Source organism: Lepisosteus oculatus, chromosome 25 (genome assembly GCF_040954835.1).
Source record: "Lepisosteus oculatus isolate fLepOcu1 chromosome 25, fLepOcu1.hap2, whole genome shotgun sequence".
Lineage (NCBI taxonomy): Eukaryota > Metazoa > Chordata > Actinopteri > Semionotiformes > Lepisosteidae > Lepisosteus > Lepisosteus oculatus.
Genome location: NC_090720.1, coordinates 2123767 through 2143920, shown reverse-complemented (window position 1 = coordinate 2143920; position 20154 = coordinate 2123767). Strand labels below are relative to the sequence as shown.

The window sequence follows — 20154 nt, the reverse complement described above, 5'->3', positions numbered from 1 at the left end:
ATGTTAAAATGTTGTTTCAAAGTCCCTCTGAATTAATTCTCCTACTTAAATAGCAGTTTCATTTTCACACGGATCAAGACTGTTAGCCCGGTAGTTCGAGCAAAATCTCTCTTGGAAAGGGATTGTCATGCAAAGAAATGTCTATTGTTTCCCTGAATACGATACACCCTGGATGTTGGCATGGCAAAAAAAGGAAGAGAAAGGATTTTAAATTAAGAATACAGTAAGAATTGCATTAGTTTTCAAACCAATTCACATAGAAAACTTTAAATTTCTTTCAATTTCTTTGAAAAATACAAAAAGTATTAAGACCAAAGTTCAAGAATCCTTCAAGGCTGCTGTTTGGTGTTATTAATTAATATCATTTAAAAGAAACATGGCTCATTAAACAAAAACCTTTAGATATAACTCTTGCATACCTGGTCTGACATTCACTTTCTCGTCATACGTTGGTTTTCAGACTTAACTGCCTTTTATATTTAAGAACAATTCGGGAGAGAATAGTAAAAAGCTCTCCAGCAGCTACAATGAACAAGCATCGAAGGTTCACACAGCGCCCCCAGCGCCTACGGGTGGCCGGTGATGGGAAGGAAGCCGAGGGCTCCTGGTCCGCGGGCCGCCGGGCCAGGAGTGGCACACCGGCCCACCCCCAGAGGTCCACACGCGGGACTGTCCAGAACTGCCCAGGGAACCCGTCCACATCGCCAGGGCGGCGGGCGGATCTTCAGAAGCCACAGCACTTGAGGCCACACTGGAGCCAGAACTGGTCTTTGATTGTCCCTACTGTACCTCATACAGCTGCGCTGCTCCGAGCCAATGAGCTCCTCCTCCGCCCGCCCGCAGCCGAAGGCCCATTAAAACCACCGGCGCTGGGCTCTCTTCCTGAGACTGACCGTCGGATCAGGAAATAGTTTGCCGTCTAGCTCGCGGGCCGGTGTAGAAGAACTAAAGCCCTTCTCGGAGATACAACTGTCAATTGTATTTTGGATGGGTTTTTTTTCCCTGTTGCTTTAAAATACTTTAGGATCCTTTAACATGCTTCTAATTCATGAACTCACTTTCCTGCGTCCGTCTTTTGAAACGACAAACACTGAGCTGTGCAAAGACCAGAAGACACCGATGCCCACCTTCCTTTAATTATTTGACCCAAAGAAAATAAATGACATTTTTTGCAGGTGAGGGTTTTAAAAAGGTGAAATGGTAGCATGCCGATATGGAAGAAGATAAGAATTCTTTCACTGCAGTCAAAAGCAGAAGATTTATTGGAATAGAAGGGAACTCGAATGGGGATGGTTGGTGTTGTGCAGCAAATGGGCAGGCCAGGTGTTTCCCACTGCTCCCAGTTTAAAATGTCCAAGTAACACAACAGGTTTAAGACCTCCTAAAGCTATGAGGGCACACAAACATGGAAGGATCTCCTAAGACATGCCCTCGACTGAGAAGATCTGTGATCAAACTTGAGTGGTTTACTTTTTCCCCACTGTCAGGTCCTCGTTTTCACACAGTCACATTTCTTCCTGGAAGAAAGCATCGACAGTACCATCCAGTCAAATCTAACTGAACGCTCAGGTGTGACAAACGGAACCTGGGAAATGAACACTTTCTGTCAGTTTCTTTGGGCAAAGGCGACTCAAAACAAACAAGTTATAAAACGGACTGGTAATGAAATCCAAGCAAAATGTATGCCCTCAACTTAATAACGTAGTAGGATACTTTAAAAGCCCAGCTGGCTATGCAGAAGGAATGAAGTTGCCATGTGTGCGCAGCTAGATACAGTACACAGCACTCACTGCACATACCGGCTTAAAATTAGCCAGCAGACATTCCACACCGTACAGTACGAAACCCGACCCCTGAAAGCATTCTGGAAACAAGAGCACAGAGAAAGCTACCATTGGTAAAACTCTGAATTTGCTATGGAATTTCAGACTCATTAATTCTGTTTTTTAATTCACAGACTTCTAAAATGGTAAAGGGAAATGCAAATCGTACAGCCACACAGTCACGATGATGCACACCAAACTGCCCCCCAGTGAAGCTCAGAGCCGCTGCACATCATTATACATTCATCCAGCTAGAGCACGCATGGGGAAAAGTCCAGCCACTCCAGCTGCTCTGAAGTGGACTCAATATGGCAAAACGTGTTCGGGATATCTCTTTCCTAAGAGATGGCAATCGGATAATAAAAGCAACATCAAGTCATATTTTAAATAACATTTACAGTAAATCAGATAAAAGCCAGTATATTGCTCCCTTTAGCCAAGAAGAGTCAAGGCCAAATTAGAGTGGGCTGTGTGGCCAGAGCAGACAAACATCCCTGGAAACACCAACACCCAGCTGACTATCAGGAAGCAGGCACTTCCTTTCTCCAGCAACCTCTGCTTCCACCGGGTGCAGACCTCGAGATTGCAGGGAAAGCTGGGAGTCTGGCCACACCCCGCCACATGATACCCCACCCTAGGAGCGATTCTCTCAGGCCACAGCTGGCAGGCACGAACCAAAAGATATTCAAAGCATTCAAAATCCTCAGAGGCTCCGAGAGCATCAACCCCAAGGAAGGCTTTGGTGAGACAGTGGAATATGAGAGCGTGTAAGTAGAAACGACGCGCATTTGAAAACCGAGAACAGGAGGCACTTCCTTACCCAAAGAGTTGTGGGAGTGTGGAACAAGATCCCCGGCCGCCTTGTGGAGGCTGACAACTGGGCTGCTGTCGAGACATGTCTGCTGAACTGATTCCAGCCTCTCGAACCTTGGATCAGCTCGCTACAAGCTACAGAACAGGACTTGAGGGGCCAAACGGCCTGCTCTGCTGTGACACGTGATGAGAATCTCCTGCGTTTAGCTTCCAATTGCTTCCGCTTCACTGTCCAATAAGGTCTCGGCCCAAACCGCCCTCACAGCTACGGACCCCCACGTCAGCTCTGTGCCACAAGCTACACCTCAACGCGGACCCCGGCCGTTTGAGATTTCACTCTATCGCACTCGAGCTCTAAACCAGCACCTGGGGGCCCAGCTCCTTGAGAACCCCACGTTCCCCGTGACGGGCGTTACCGGGGCAGAGAGGCGAAATTGAAATTCTGAAGCTTGGGCCGCCCTGAGCTCGGGCACCGCAGCCTCTGTATTTACATAATCAAAACGCCATCTACATGACAAACGCATCACGACGGCTGATCTGCTGCACGGTGAGCGCTCCCAGCCGAGGCACGGCTGCGCATTTTAAGGAGCTACCTGAATGCTAAGCTCTCCACCACAGTAATCCTCGGTGTACTGATGACAAGGGGATATAATATTAGTGACAAAGCCCATGTTTTAAACTTTCACTCTCTTTAAATCCGAGATCTGTATGAATACGGTTATATCAGACATGGCTGGGGGAGGGGGAGTTTCCCAGTAAGGATTTTTAAGAACTGCAGTTTTCACGAACGAGATGCCACAGTCGATGTCGCCCTTTAAGCGGACACTGTTAAATAGCAGGGCTCTCTGCTCGGCCTCACAGGGGCAGGTAAATTTCTATCAATCCCTGACAGTTTTCTGAAGAAAGAGGTAATTCCTAATAAGGGCTACAGCTGCAAGATTAATTACATCTTCGGCAGCGTGTGTTGTGACAAGGAAAGTATTTTGTTAGAAAGGTGTTAAATGCGCAACAGCTGCAGGAGTTAGAAATGCAGCACACAGAGTGCTGGAGATACCAGAAAAAGACAGAGAAATCTCCGTCTTTGAACGAGGATCTCGGCTTTTATACAAAATGGCCCCAAATAATACAAAGTGTTTAGTGAATCACTAGCTTTATTAAGCTAAATCAATATTGCAATTTACATCTCATGAATATTAAAAATGACTGCTGTAAAAGCTACTGGCCATGACTTGAATACAAAGCTTCCCTGATCTTTTTAAATTTAAATCCTAAATCAGAGAGGAATAAAAAGTCTCCAATGACAATCTTGCAGGAAACACAGGGACGTGCAGCACAAAATGGCCTCACGCGAGTGGCCTTGTCCACTCAGGAATGCACTGTCCCCTCCTCCAGCCCACACACACCTTGAAGGTACAGTACCAATAAATCACGCCGCAGGAAGGCACCTGCAGGATATTCAGCAGTTTTCTTTCTGAGCAGGATGCAGAAGAACAATTTGTTAAACCGTGACTCCACTTGTGAAGCGAGAGTAAGAAACTACGTCCAGAAGAAGCACAGATGACCGGTCTAATCCAACAGTACGGACTGAAGCCGTGTGGAAACTGTAGGTCTTGGCATCCTGGCCCATCACAGTCTCCCCAAGGCATAGCTTAGAGGAGAAAAAAATCAGTTTTTCTCCTTCTCAACAGATTAGAACGAACACAACAGAAACATTCTTATTAAAGTTGCTTACTGGCATCTGTGGGACTATCTGCCAGAGCAGATTTGGGTTTTTGTCTTTAATGTGAATGGCCCTGGCCGCTCTTTAAACCCTCCCGGTTGTAGCGCTAAACAAGCCTCCCGAAACCGACTTCTAGGGACATTAAAACCTGCTGCAGCTCCAAAGAGCAAAGCTTTTACAGCAGATGTAAAAGGAGAGGGGTCAGAGCACAACAACATATTTAATCAATACGCCATCCCAGCCACCTGCACAAAGGCCTTAATGTATTAATGGCCCCATTGAATAAAACGAACAGAGCTCTTCTCATCAGCGAAAAGTTCCCCCACTGCCAATTACAACTTAAATCATGCCGGGGCCTAACAGCTCCATCCTGCTCAGACGCTGGGGGCCTTGCTAGCAGTCGTGAGCCATTTTAAAGCTGCAGCTCCCTGCACAGCACAGGCAGGCTGGATTTGCATGAATTTCGACGGCATCTGCAGGAAGCAGAGAGGCGCAGGGGAGACTGCAGAGTCCACCTGGCGAGGCCGATGTACGCCCCCGTCTGACACAGCGAGCAGAGGGGGAGACTGTAAGGATACTGGCAGGGTGTGATCCTTACGGGGTGCCGTACTGCACAGATGATGCAGTACATGAATATGCAAATAGTATAATAAATAAAGAGTAGGCAGTTGGTTAGGCAGCTACTGAGTTAGTGTTGTAAGAGTTAAAGAGCACCGTGTTAATGAAGTGCTAGTTCATCATTAAAAAGCTGTGTGGTTAATAACCGCCGATAAGAACAGAAATAGAGAACATAACGGAGACTTGCAGCATTCTGCACCTCCATAAAATCCCAACACACACACGGGTCTGCACAGCGCACAGCAAAATTAGGACTCGAGAGGTAATCGAGAGGTAATCAAGAGCAAACGGCAGGCGCTGAACGGTGCGACAGCAGAGGCGTTCAACCCCCCGTATGAATGAAGAGTTTTTCAAAGCGTGGCCGTTTTGGTCGGTCACCCAGATCCGTCTCATCACCCCGCCCGCCGGCACAGCTGTCCCTGACGTCACGCTCACCGGCAGCTGGCAGGTATGCGTTTTGTCCCCGAGTTCGGAAAAATTCCCTTCTGCTCCAGTTGCATCAACACGCTTAATGGACTCCTACATCCAAACCCTAAGGCCTCCCAAGCATTCTTTCAAAACAAAACACCTTAAAAGAAAAAGGGGACGAGAATGCTATCAAAGTGAAAGCAAAAGCACGTAAAACGACACGGAAGGATGAACCGAGCCGCGTGACTCCCATCCTGAAGTCTTTTCCCCTCTTTTAACAGTAAATGGAAACTGAAAGCCTCCGATTGCCGAGAACAATCCGCAGGCTTGTTCCGCAGGCTGTGTCCGGCTGGTCTCCGGCACCGTCTCACAGCATCACCCCGCCTGCCACAACACGGAGGTCACAGGACAGCGCCAAGCCTCTAGGAAACACTGCCTTAATAAAAAAAATGCATTATCTGATTAAAGACAGCGATAACCTAAGGCCTAGAAAAAGGCAGCGGTGATGAAAACAACAGGAAGCACATGTGCACCTCCTCGGAATGCAGGGTCGTCACAGTCCCATGACTGAAGCCGAGTCTCCTGATGTGCTAGGAACAAAGAACAGGCCACTCTCCAGACCTGCAGGAGGCAGCATTTAAATACTTGTGAAGAGCACTTCAGCACTGAAAGGGTTCTGAGGAACTTGCTGTACAACAGACTTTCTTTGGCGAGTTTTTCGTCTTTTCCCAGTTAGGGATTTAGAAGGGCGTCCCTATTTACTGCTCTTTATTATCTGCGAGTCTCTATAAGGCAAGCTTGTGACAAGAAGGATCCTTTGGTTATGACACTCGCAGACAGTCACAGCCCTGCTGGAATAAGGGGAGTCTTAAAGCAGAGCAGTGGGCTGGGGCTGTATTTTCTTTTCCTGCTGGTTCTCTCAAGATATACGCCTCCCTCTTATCGGGAGACAAATGAGAATCGGTCGATTGCACATTAAACTAGACCAGCAGACAGCACGAAATTTACACTGGTGATTAGGGAGTCCATCTTGGCCAGCAGGATCACTGCACCTGCAGCTGTGCACAGTGCCACTGAGAGGAAACTACAGTACCACTCACAGGAAGGGCCACCTTTCACAACTGGGCTACTGCACAGCCATCCTGCAACACAGAGGCCTGAGACGCCAGGGCCCACCACAGAAGCAGTCAAAAGCAAAAGCGAAACCTCTGTGCTGAATATTTTTCAATATTACGATTCCCAAGGTTTTTTCTGGTCTTTTTTTTTTTAAAGTCACCAAGAACACTCTCCTTCTGCATTAGAAGAGATGGAAATGTAATCTCAGAGTTCCTTCTGTCAAACAATTTACTAGGGACCACCAGCTACACTCTAGTGCTGAGGTGTTTTTCAAGTGGGGGGGTGTCTGCCTGTTTCTCTCTCAGTCAACAATGGCAGGATGAAGAACAAGAGAGGTCTTGTAATGGTCTCCAGCAGCCATCAAAAGCGCGTTATTGATCTAGAGAGAAAAGCAAAGCACTGTTGCAGAGATGATGCAATCCCACTGTCAGGAAAGTCAGCTGGGATTTCCTGATGCTCGGCACTACAGCACTGGCTCGAGGAAAAACACATCCTGAGCAAGGTTTTTTATAGGCTTTATTTTTCAGAACACAGATTTTTAGTGGGTGTTTGTAGGCAATTTTAATACCCCTTTTAGAGACACACCCTTATGAAGGAGACAAAATATTTAGCTTCTTTAAGAACAACAACTATTTTCAAACACCCGCAGAAATCCACTAACGCAATTAAAATTCCCAGAACAACAGATTAATAAGCGTATCTTGCACTGCAATCTCAAGATGTCTTAACATCTGTTTGATTAGTATAATGGTCCATTTGATTGATAATGCTATACTTCATTAACAGCAGTCGCCATCCCAACAAATGTCCATTCATAAAAATACTTCATCTAAAAAAGTGAAGCTGATGAGACTGCAGGGCAGCGGGTGGCCCACAGCTTTGGGTTCAATTCCTGGGGTGCTGTCTGTGTGTTAGCATGGGTGTCCTCTGGGAGCTCGGTTTTCCTCCCACAGTCCAAAGAGATGCTGGTAGGATTACTGGCCCTGGTGTGAGTGTGACTGGGTCTGTGTCTGCCCCGTGGTGGACTGGGGTCCCCCATCCTGGGGGAGCCCTGCCTGGCACCCACTGCTGGCTGGGATAGGCTCCGGCTCCCCCGGGAACCTGTATTGAAGAAGCGGTTAGAAAACACCTGGATGGAAACTCCATACCTCAACGCCTACAGATAAAGAATCTGGCAAATCTGGAGGAACAGTACGGTGCAACAGGATTAAAGAACCGGGCCATTTGACCTGCGCCCTACTGGAGTTTAGGGATTACCATCTTAATCCGGTCAGAGTTTGTGTCACATTTAAGACTCATAATTAAGACGACCTTCCTCACGTACCATCTCTCCCTCATTGCCCACATGCCAATGGCCACAGTAACTCTTTAGGGAATGGCCTACTCTTTTTGGTTTAATCATCCCTCAGGGCCATCAAGGGCATTTGCAATTACAGCACACATGCATTTGGGACCAGAGGTGCCACAGAATGCAGAGGTGAAAAAAAAAATCTCTCTGGGCACACGTGCCAATGAGCCATCATAAAGAATCCAAGCAACTCCGATTTCAATTCAGGCATCCCAAAGAAAGCCACTTTACTCGCCTGCCTTTAAACAATCACGCATTCCAAAACAATCCGGAACGCAGGCTATCCGGAAGAAATGTTTGTAATTCCTTCACTTTAGGTGCCTGCGGGTATTTTTAGAGTAAAGCGCAAGTCAGTCAGAAACTGAAAACATAATAAAAAAGCTTTCTTTTCACTGACATTAACCCCATTATAAAATAAATTAAATACATATTTACAAATGAATTCTATTGATTACTGGATGAAATTTCTTCCCCCAAATGAATGCACTGGTAAACTACTAACTAGTCTTCCTGACAAGAAAGGTTACTTTACTGCAGGTAGGAACTGTTTTTAAATAAGGCCCTAAGGGACTACAAGCAGACCAACAGCATATGCAGGATACACGATACTACTACTACTGTACTGCTAAACACCAAAACAGCTCAAGTCCAGAGATAGAGCCCACTGCACAGACAGAGCCACCAGTTGCTGCAAAACCAAGCTTATATTTAATCAGTCCTTTGTGCACAAGCCTACTAACACAACACCATGAAGTGAGAGAGCTGCCCATTACGATCACACAAACTGCAGCCGTGCCAGCTCAGACTGAAGGCTTCAACTCGCCTCCAGCAAAATCTAGATTTTGAACGAAAAAACAGAAAAATAAAAAAGCCTAAAATTCAGGCCCTAAATAATTCATTTTCAAAGCCCTTTTCTCTGCCTGTCAAAGCACGCCGACCCCCGAGTGCGCTAAGCGTGCACGCGTGAGGAGAACGTTTGCGTGGCAGTGGACTCCCTCCATCACTCGCCCTCCCACTGCACCCAACTGCCCAGAGCCGAGAGCCCCCGACGCCTCCGTCACGCAGCGGGGATCACGGTCTCACTCCTCCCTGCAGCACCAGTGGGACCAGTGAGATGACACATTCCCACAATCTGCCATGGCCATTCAGTCAACACTGCAGAAATCTGTTACATCACTGCGAACCCATTGTAGTCTCCAGGCAGTGCTAACATGGCAACACTCTGTGTTAGCAGGGATCACAGCTGCACAAAGCATTAGAGGAAAGTGCTGTCATGCAGCACTGGAAAATTCTGCAGCAGTCCAGCAGGCTCACCTGCCAGACTTGCATGTAACTAGGCTGTCGACAGCGACAAAGCTCACTATGACACTTTCCTTAGTTAAGGCACTGCCGTGTTCCTGGAGCACACAATCCCCCAGCCTCGCCGTTCTCCTGGATGCTTGGGAATGAGCTGCATATCTGAGCAGAAGGCTGCGGCCTCATCTCGTGGTTTAATGACTTTGCTCCAGTATCTGCACAGGCCTTCAGGGCAACGGCCACCATCTCACTCAGCCGCGCAACACGATGGCAGCATGCTCAGCATACCATCTGCAATCAAGTTCTGATCAAGGAGAGCGGGCCAGCTGCCAAGCCAACAGTCTGCTATGCAGTCTGCACATGTGACAACAAAGGTAGACTGCAGATTTCTGCTCTCTCCATTACTCCAGTTAACCTCTGCAATTTCATCTGCTACTGTATTGCAGGTTTTCAAATGCCAATAGCAGACTCAAACCCCCTACCTCGTTCAGCTGCAGATCAATAAATAAACCTGGATTAGGCAGTTTAAAATACCCATATACTTAACGTGAGCAGGGAAAACAGTAATATGCAATTATAATTATTTCAGCTCTCATGACCAGCTGGCTTTCTTCATATTCCTGAGGCAATATCGAATGGTATTAGTTATTTTTTACAGGACCGTTTAAAAATCACTGAGCTCCTAGAATTGCTATATACAGTTTACAGCATCAGCCTGGAGGGTGGGAAAAAAATGGCCCCATGCAAAATGAAACTTGCTTCGTGTGGAACAGAGTGGGAGCCTGTTTCCAGCTCACGAGGCTCCAAGATCTCACTTTTAGTTTCTGGCTGGTATCCCCATCCCAAGACAGAACCCCCCCCCCCCATTCCAATCCTCATCTTAAACTTAATTATGGTGACAACCCTAATGAGCACAAGTGCCTTGCAGGCGCCCTGTGATTGGCTACTCCTGCAATTTCTGCTAATGGAACCTTTATCTTTATCGGCCAGTGGGTTTGGTGAATCATGTCGAATAACCGTTCAGTTCATGCAATATCAGGCTCAGCATAGAGAAGGGGGGGCTTATATAGATCTTTACTGAAGGTACCCAGGTTTCTGATGGCAGCCAGCACATTTCTAATAAAACAGGACTGGGTGGAAACTATGGTTCTAAACAGAGCTTCACTGCAGTAATTAAAAGTACTTCTGCTGCAGCATAACCGAATGTTTTCTTTTTTTGTCATTTTATATTTTTAGTTTTAATATTGGACTGCCCTGATGCAATACCATTAGAACTGAATGTGAAAGACGATAAGTCTGAAACGCTACTTTTGAACAGGCTGGACATCATTAATTCTGTGCAGCTGCAGTAGAAATCATACATATCACATTACCCTCATCTGCTGGTGCCTGGCCCAGGACACCTTTACCCCATCACCTACTGTCTGACAGCCTGCTTTCAGACAACAGCTAGAGAAGCAGACCTCTCACTTAGCAACTTGATGCTTTACAGCAGAATAAATCTTTCAAGATGTGCGGTCCTTGAAAACTGTCCCACAAGAATGTCATACTGAAGCAATGCAGGTCACACAAGTTAAACAAATCAGCGTTTTAATGACACACACACTCTGGGCTGAAGCCGAGGCCACGCCCTGCAGCAGGACATGACCATGTGATGCCGTGAATGCACAGTCCTCTGACAGCCAGCTGTGAATAATAGCCATGCCTCGGGATTTTTACCATGGCACAAAAGATGAGCCAACTCAAATAACCCATTTTCCAATACTTCAGAGCAAACTGCCCATCTCACACAATGCAGCTCTGAATAGGGCGAGAGCACAAAAGAGCAGAAAGAGGCTGAACTGCTGGCGGCCTGAGGGTCTACCATTCAACAGCCACCCAGCCTCTTCCCCCTGTGCAGAAATCGGCCTTGACTGCACAGGGGGTTGCTCGACCATGAACCTTTGCAACAAGGGGAATTAAAAAAGGCCCTGGTGATTTTCCTTTCTGCTCAGATCATCGCCGATTTGGACTGACTTTGACAGGCTGCATGTCAGCAGAATCTGGAAGGACATTCTCATCCACACTGCCAGCTTAATGCAAGTATAAAGAGGCCCCGGGTGTACTTACTGGTGGAGTTGCCCTGCATCTGAATAATGCATTTTGAATCCTTGCTGGTTTCTCTGGAGTTGAAGGGTCGTACTCTCACAGCTACCTTCACTGAAGCCCCGGACATCTTGGCAGTTTTAGTTTGTTCTTTTCAGTTTCTCAGTTGTGCTGTTCAGTTCCTTGTTCCTGCAGGACGCAGTGAAAGAGATTCTATTTGAGAAAATGCACACAAATGCCCTCGGCAAAGTTCAGAACAGCCCTTTCGTTATGACCACACAATGTAGGTCTTCTTTCCCTGAACACTTTCATTTTACAGAAGAGGCTTTTCTTACAAACTGGAATAAATCAAACACGTGAAAAGCTGAAAGAGGAAATTAAAAACAACAGATTTATAACATAATTATTCTTATTCCAGGCTCAGAGGTAGGGGATTCAATCTGTTACAGATATATCACAAACTTTTCCACCCCAACAGTGACTCAGTATGGCTGCCTTTTTATCAAAACAGACACATTTTTGGCACTGTCTGAACTAAGTTAGATACTGCAGAATTCAAAGATATTGAATGAAAAACAAAAATGAGCATTAAAAAAACAAATCAGTCTCATATGAAAGACTGCTTAGATATTTCTAATAATGGGTTATTTCACATATAAATCTGGCTCATAGAAAAACAGGCATGCATACATATGGAAATATTTGCATTATTGTATTTCTACTTGTATTACAGAAGCAATGCTTCTAGTGTACAGTTACAAACCACTGGGATTACAAAGTCAACCAGTTCTTAAACATCCTTTATATAATTAACGGAAACTTTTTTTTTAATTGCCACTAACTACATATATATAAGAGTGCACTTCACTCAAATTAGTGATAACAGAACTATCTTTGCTCTCCGCTCTATGACAGAACAAGACTGTAGTCCTACTGGGCTGAACCAGTTGCACGTGAAACCTGAACCATTAGGTTAGCCGCAACAAAAACTTCAAAAGCAGAATGAGCTCAGGATCTACACCGATCCTTAAAAGCAGGCATTCTCAATAAAGGGGGAACACCCTGCGCACAACGTCATCCTCTACATTCAAAACCCGGCACTGGCCTTGCAATAACAACGACCTGGACTGTCTCGCCTCCCCCAGCTGACAATATCAGACCAAACAGATTTCGCACCTGAAAACGTCTGAAAGCAGTGATGCATCACAGGTGGACAAGGGGCGGTCAAATCAATAATTCACGACCACGTGAATCACGTTCCTGCGGTAGGACAGGAGCCGCCACTTTGGCACAAAGTAGAAACCATAGCTTCTCCATCGTAGCAAGCCGCAGAGCAAGCCACAGGCATGACATGGCTTCTCTGGCACCCAGCCACACAGAACCCATTCAAGCGGATACTGTACTGTAAAGACGCCTACAAGACACAAACCTCTACACAACACAAACAGGTGGATGTCCGGGCCAAGGAGAGAAACGGCAAATCGATTTCGGGATCAGTGGTCAAGCAGGAATTCTTTTTTTCAGGAAGTGGTGCTTTAAGACGAAGACTCCTGTTTTCCTGGGATATGTAGCCCTCTCCCCTTCACCCCCTCCAACACCACTCACAATGTCTTTAGTCCTTCCAGGAATCAGCAGGAGTTACAACAGCTCAACCCTACCACCCAGCCCCCTGAAATGAGTAAAACAAATAAATTACACCCCATCTACCTGTGTCCAGCACTCCATATTTCCTCACAAAAGGAGGAAAGAAGACCCTTCAAGGCGTAATATGTGTTGAATTATGTGTCAGCACAGGCCTAGTATGAAAGACGGGGCCATTGTGACTAGACGATTAATAATTAGTAGTGGCTTTATAACTAATTCAATTATTAAAATTGCCATTACTAACATTGGAGCCTGTACTTCATCCATTTATTTTTTAATCTCCTTGATTTCTTTGTGCCACCGAGAACCCCTCTTCAATTAGGGAGCGTGCATCAGTTACAATCCTGTACATACTATTAAGAGACAGAAGAGTAAACCAGCAGAGGGGTAGAGAGGGGCTGTCGGAAAAACATCCGGTCTTCTATAGGTGTTCCGATGTATGTGGCAGGCAGTTCTCATCGCTTCCACAACATGGCCGCCGCCACCGACCTACTGCAGAGCTAAGGCTGAACTTGGCAGGTCCAGAACCGGACCCGGGGTCCAGAAAGTGCCTGCTCTCCTGCGATTTACTCGCAAGCAGACGGACCGCTGTCGGAACACCTTCCTCATGGAGTCTGAAATCCGCGTTTGACATTTCTACGTCGTCTTCGTGTGCTGAGGGCACTTAAACAAAACAACAAAATACATACACGGTCTTGCTTCTGGAGAAGAAACCCCTAAACAGTTTGTCACGGCTTGCTACGACACCTCCTCATTAGTCAGGAAAATTATTATTTTTTTCTACAAAAAAAAAAGACCGTGTACACAAATGAGTTTACAAAATGAGTCGATAGGTCGGGGGCGGATTGCTCATCAGTTCCCCCCCCCCCCCCCAAAAAAAAAAATACAGCAGATGCTTGAGTTTTGGTAAATCGGCGTTTGTATACTTTTGGAAATCGGGACGTTTAAACATTTGTAACAGATGGTGGCATACGCCCATGGAGAAAACTGCGGAGATCGGCCTGACAGGGCTGGGAAAGAATTATTAAACAGGGGCTCGGGGAATAGGAAGAAACAAAAACTACTTTCGCCCTTTTTGAAAGTAAATCACGTTACCATTGTGGGAAAACAGACTGAAGTACATTTGCACCGCACTTCTTTCGCTTTATGGTCCATGATCTAGTGTGACGGAAATCTAGGAATGACGCTCCTATCAGACGTGGAAACTCCGTTCCGCCGGCGTTAAGCGACTCAATAATAATGCCATCTCTTGGCGTATTAAAAAAAAAAACTTTCTTTTTTGCTTGTGTTTTTCTAGCCGGCTGCCCTGTCTCCTGGGATCAGGTGCGAGTCCGGGGTCTCTCTCTCCCACACGCAGCACCGATGAGTTGCCGATCAGTCGCCTTTCGCTACATTGTAGCGTTTGCAAGGTTGTTGTAACAGTCTAAACCACTTGCAAGGGCGAAAAAAACAGCCATTCGCACACATATTATTAAACTACTGGAGCTGTCATTAGTGTGAAAAATCTCGGTACAGCACCATCCATAGCCTGCACAGGCGCTGAATCCTTCCTGCGCCGAACAGTGTGTTCAGTATTAATAACAACCTTATTAGCCCACCAGTACCGACATAAACACAGCCGCATCCCATCGCTTAACGAGGTAGGTCAAGGCTGGAATACGGACGCTAACACACAAGTACATGGGTGATTAGGACGCACGATATTTTGAAAGGGGTGGAAAAAAGGTTTTGCTTACCTATCGAGGTCCTCGGGGGGAACACGGAGGCGGATTGAGGTGCAGTGCCACTGCTCAGTATAAGCTGCTAGAAGGATGTGGAACAAATCTCCTATTGTCAAATACACCCATTATAACACAACTTCGTCCTCCGCCACAAAAGGGTTTCCGCTGCGCCCGGCGCTCGCTCGGACCTGCTCGCTACCCCCCCGGTAGCAGCGGAGACAAGTACCGAGACGGGGAAAAAAAAAAAAAGACTTGAGGGAGAGGGGGAGAAGCGAAAAATGCCACCGGAAAATTTAGACACTGTTTCTACTCTGGGGTAGCTGAAGAAGCTGGAATGCCGGAGCGGGGGGGGGGGGGGGAGAGAGGCAGAGGGGAGCAGCAGAAAAGATTACGTCAACTCGCTCGTCACTGCATTGATAGGCAGCTGGATGGGCCAATGGGATGTGAATGTCGCTGTAGTAGGGCGCCGGAGAGCCAATAGAAACGCGCAAAGAGGAGGGGAGTTCAGTGTTTGGCAGTGACGCAATACTGCAGGATTTCTTAGGGTTTTTTTTTTTCGGGTCCTGCCTTTCTGTTCTGTGTGAAAGAGCGGTGTGGCGCTACCTGCCGGACATCAGATGGTGCTTTTTTGTTCGTTCTTGACAGCGACATGCGCTGTAAAATCTCCCAAGGTCTCTAACGTGGTAGCGTACGAGCTCGTCATCCGCTGATCGGAAGGGAACTCGCATCCGACAGATCGGTGCCGGTTCGCTTAAGACGGCATCATGAATCTTTAAATTTGCGCTCTGCAGTCGGCCTCGACAACTTTCTAATTATTATTATTAATAATAATAATAATAATAATAATAATAATAATATCACTTTATTAACCCTTTACAATTTCTTGCATTAGGAATTGTCTTTTCTCATACCCCAGCTTGCTCTCCATGAGACACACAGACAGGGAGAGAAGCCTGGGGTCAGAGCGCAGGGTCAGACATTTATACAGCGCCCCTGGAGCAGCTGGGGTTAAGGGCCTTGCTCAGGGGCCCAACGGAGTAGGATTCCTCTGCCTGCTGCGCGATTTGAACCGGCAACCTTCCAGACGCAGGCGCAGATCCTGAGCCACAGAGCCACCGCTCCAGCGCTCCTTAGATGGAGGAGTAGAAGAGCGCTTGTCTGGTCAGTAAGAATACCCGTGACAAACGAGAGGAGGTCATTCGGGCAGTCTAGCCAGGTTCGTAGTGATAGCTAATTTGGAAGGTCTGGAAGGACGTCAGTGCATCAGCCTCAACACCATGGCTGGGTAGAGCGTTCCACACTCCCGCAACCCTTTGCGTAAAGAAATCCCTCCTATTCCTCGTTATAAATGTAGTTCCCTGCAGTTTTCAACGGGGTTCTCTGGTTCACGTTTCGCTGTTTACTCTGAAGAAGTCGGCTGGGTTGAATTTGTCAATACCTTTGAGGGTGTTGAATTTTTGTATCGGGTCTCCTTGTAATCTCCTTAAAGTTACTTATTAAATTGCTTTCCAAAGTGGCCTTATAGATCTGCAAGGATGGGACCATTAACAGAAGGCAGCGGATATGAAATAATAAATACATTTTTTATTATTATAAGAAATAGATTTTCTAAGGTTCAGACAGTTTTAAAGCAGGCTATACAGAAAATAGATGAATTCTGACACTTTGCGGTTTCTGCTGCAAATAAGATACATCACTGATGACATCTTATAACCTTTTTAAGTGAAACTGGCTCCATGAAGTAGCTCAGTAGGGTGATCACACAAGATCTGCCAATGACACAAACATTAATAAAATTGTTTAAAAGTAAAAGCAAAGGCAAAACGGTTACCATTACTTTAAATCAAAGGCCTTTTGCTGTGTGAGTGCAGAGCTGATTGCTGAGTCAGGTGCATTTGTGCACAGTCAATGAGATCTGGTCTAATCTTATAGCCTTATCCAAGGGTCCCAGTTGAAGAACCCTTAGCTTGTTGATTTAACAGTGAAGTGCAACACAGCTACACAGCTGATTTTAAAAACAACAACAGGTTGTTTTTTTAATTAAATCTCTGTGCTACTTACAATAGCAGTAAAACTGTACCCTAGTACCAAGTATCTGTGCATACAGGTTTCTCATACAGGTGTGTTTAGAGTTCTGTTCACACATTCACTGTAATAGTCACCCTTCTGTTGATTCCATCTGTTAAAAAAATATAACCTGCATATAAGTCGATCCCCGACCTTTGGAGAACTAGTTTTACCAGGTCTCTTTGAATCGCCTGCACCTGAAGCTTCAAACTGACCCAAGCTGTCAAACTGACTCAATTAAGCCAGTATCCAGCGGCTGTTAGCTCATTAAGAGCAGATATGGAACACAATCGCAGAAACACACTGGCCCTCCAGGACCAGGACTGGACATCCCTGCTGTTGCCTAACAAGCTTGCTCTCTGCTGTACTTGAAGGTCTGTGGCGGACTCTGGCGAGCTTGCCACTATAACAGGCATTCATGAAAACATCTGGATGAATATGTTAAATTAACTGCAGTGTCCTCCTGTCTGCAGGCTGTTTTCTGGACCCAGTCTTCCCAGCAGCAGTGTTGTTCTGAGGAACAGAATGGGTCCTGCCTCTCTGCAGATTTATTTACCCCTGCAATCTGCAGTCTGATATCGGAGGCGTCCAGATGGAACACGAACCATCTTCATGACAGCTCAGCAACAATTCTGCCATGCCTGAAATTACAGAGGTCATTCTGCAGACAGGAGGTCAAGCCCACTCCCACAGCTTAGTGAGAGATCGTTTGTTGCCTACTGCAAGCAAAGACATGTTGCTGGACTCACAGCTGTCTGGGCAGCATGGATCTGTGACAAGTGTAGATGGTGTATGAGTTTGTGCACCCACAACCTGCCATGGAGATAAAAAGGAAACCTCTGGCGTTTACCAATCAGCTCTTAAAATTAGCTCTTACAGTCTTCTTTGTCCTCCAGCACATGGGTTTAGATGTTTTCGTTCAGATGGCACAGCACTGTCTATATCCTGCCTATTGAGGAAGGTCCCCTTCTTTGGGAAGGCCACAGTTCCATCCATTTTTCTTAACCATTCCCACACACTCTTTAAGTCTCGGGGAAAAGAATCAACCCTGCATGAAATTCTTATTTTAAAAAAAAGGCATTCCCCCTCTCCAAGTACAGTTCACCTGCTTTCTTCTCTGAGCAGTCTTACCTTCTGCATATGCACAAACGTTTCTGAATAAGCAGAGCAGAGAATGAGCATGTTGACGCTGAGTGTAGGCCCGTGAACTTGTGCACCCCAAGTTCACTCTCTACAAGAGGCCCTTCTTACCATGCTGCTGACCTCTCACCTCATACGTCAGGCCTCTTTGTCCCACAGTCCTTCAGCGATAAGCCCATTCAAGAGAACAAAACAAATTCCTACAACTGACCAAAGGAACTGTTTTGTGCAGAACTACCCTATAACCTTCAATTCAGTGCTGGAACAGTGAAAGTCCTCCTGCTGTACTGTAGATGTAATGCCATGTTGTTGACCAATGCATGAACCATTCTTTTGCTCTGAAATGAGAGTACTTTCTGTCATGTGGCAAACTTAAAATTAGCGCCTGATGAATAAAACCCACATCTGTCTTAAAGCTCAGGATAAGAAAAATACTAGAAGTACTGTTGCTTTTTGGCTTTTAAGTTGGGTACAATAAATAGCTTCCTAAAATAGTAGAGACTCATATGCTGACTATACAGACATATACTGTGTTATACTGCAGAAACACGTTTCAGTTGCTACTGCAGTACAAACTCACCCCTGTTCCTCCTTGGTAACAGAAACCACTGAAAAAAAACACTAGCTTTGTCCAAGTGTGCATTACCATTTATTAGAATCTGAAGTCTGGAAATCCCAAAACAAAGCCTGTGGCAAATGACAATTTTCTGTACAGCTGTATCTTTAAAATATGATTACAAATCATTTGTACTTCAGAAGAATGTTCGAAGCTCAGGGTCAAAGAGCAGCATTTAAAAAAAAACTAACAAAAACCTTCAGAAGCCTTGAAGTAAATCATCCAAGTGCAACCACTCCGTTTCTGCAGCTTTCACATGGTGACAGGCGTAGGTGGATGACTAACAATAGCCTGCACAAGGAATCCAGCTGCCTTCCACATCACATCTTTAACTTCATTGTGCATGACAGGCAACTGAGACACATTGGTTTAGGTGTCACACATTTGACGATGGTATTCCCCCAGAAAGAAGCATTACCTAAACTCTTGCCACTTTTTCCAAAATCAAGGTACGCTCATTGTTACGATTTTAACACACTGTCTAGGCAACCCAATCTTTACTCACAATTTTCTAAAACATAGAATAGCACGGTTAGTTCCAGTCCTAAATACACACGTTAAAAATCTGACAGTAGGACTGTATGACTTGCACTCAGCCTGAGGTCCAGCAATCTCAGTGCAGGAGCTCGAAAGAGAAAGCTGTGTGGTGTCCACCAACACTGAAGAGCACCCCTGTCTCTTGGCTTTTAAAAAGATGGACCTTTCTTGTTCACTTTGGTTTAAGTAACACTACATAGTGCAGGAAATAAAGGACTACCTGACTAGCATAAAATATTTCAGGCAAAAACACCTCTTCTGAAATTAATAAAAAACAAAATTTAAAAATATCAAAGCGGACATACTGTAAAAATACAGTAAAATGATCATAAAGCTTTTTTGCTGCCGCCCACATCTGGTTTACCTTGCTAAACAGGCCTTTAAACCTTCAAAACATCAGTCTTGCCATCTGATCCTGCACCTTTTGTATATCTCTTTAAATTTAAATACATATATACATAAAGCCATGAACAAAACCATTTTAAAAGTCTATACTTTATTCTTTCATTACCTGCAAGAGAAATGTAAGTCTTAAAGACCTCCGTCCTGAAAACAAAAAAACAACTTAAAAAAAGAAAGAAATGTCAAATCAATCAGGTCTCTCTTCATCTTCACATCATTGGGTTTCGGGACCTGGAGTGGTAATCATGCCCATCGATGGTGCCCAGGAGCCCCTCACAGCGACTGCTGCCCGCTCTGCTGCTTCTCTCTCATCCACATCTGGATCCGCTCCTTCAGCTCGGGCACTGTAGTAAAGACCCAGGATCACACCTCAATAACCACCACCTAGGGTTACTCCTCACGCCCCGCGCCAGAATGACAAATCAAGCAGGTAACGAGATGCACGGAAACGTTGATAATGGAAAAATAAAAAACGTCTTCTAAGATGGCTTCCAAAAGATAAAAACCCAGACTCTTTAATTGTTACTCAGTACAAGTGCAGAGAGCACTATTACCCGTACTGTGGCTCCTCCAGTAAAATATGAGAGATGAGTATGTTATGCACGTCACAAACAGTTATATTAACCCCTTATATTAACAGTTATATACTGTTATGTCATATTAACAAGGCAGACTGCACATTCAGTTATGGGTGTTCACTGCTGTATTTCTGCAGGGCTTTCCAATAAGCCTCTGCCCAAGAGCCTCCTACTTCTCCTGCTGTTTCCACTGCAACTCTCTTTACCTTACGATGATTTCAA

General features: G+C 45.6%; 2 protein-coding genes across 20 annotated transcripts in view; both read right to left on the bottom strand.

Moving 5' to 3' along the window:
• The window catches only part of kif1b (kinesin family member 1B), a 92970-nt gene extending 78031 nt beyond the window's left edge, over positions 1 to 14939 (bottom strand). For all 17 annotated transcript variants that reach the window (XM_069183665.1, XM_069183667.1, XM_069183672.1 and 14 more), the window contains exons 1-2: positions 14608 to 14939; positions 11252 to 11416 (exon numbers count right to left, since the gene is read on the bottom strand). In XM_069183665.1, coding sequence (XP_069039766.1) covers positions 11252 to 11357 — 106 coding nt within the window. In that variant the 5' untranslated portion in view covers positions 11358 to 11416; positions 14608 to 14939. The remainder of the gene's footprint in view (positions 1 to 11251; positions 11417 to 14607) is intronic.
• A 3486-nt stretch (positions 14940 to 18425) lies between these two features.
• ube4b (ubiquitination factor E4B, UFD2 homolog (S. cerevisiae)) overlaps positions 18426 to 20154 on the bottom strand; it is a 40570-nt gene continuing 38841 nt past the window's right edge. For all 3 annotated transcript variants that reach the window (XM_015337201.2, XM_069183695.1, XM_006641986.3), the window contains one exon: positions 18426 to 19698. In XM_015337201.2, the coding sequence (XP_015192687.2) occupies positions 19628 to 19698 (71 nt within the window). In that variant the 3' untranslated portion in view covers positions 18426 to 19627. The remainder of the gene's footprint in view (positions 19699 to 20154) is intronic.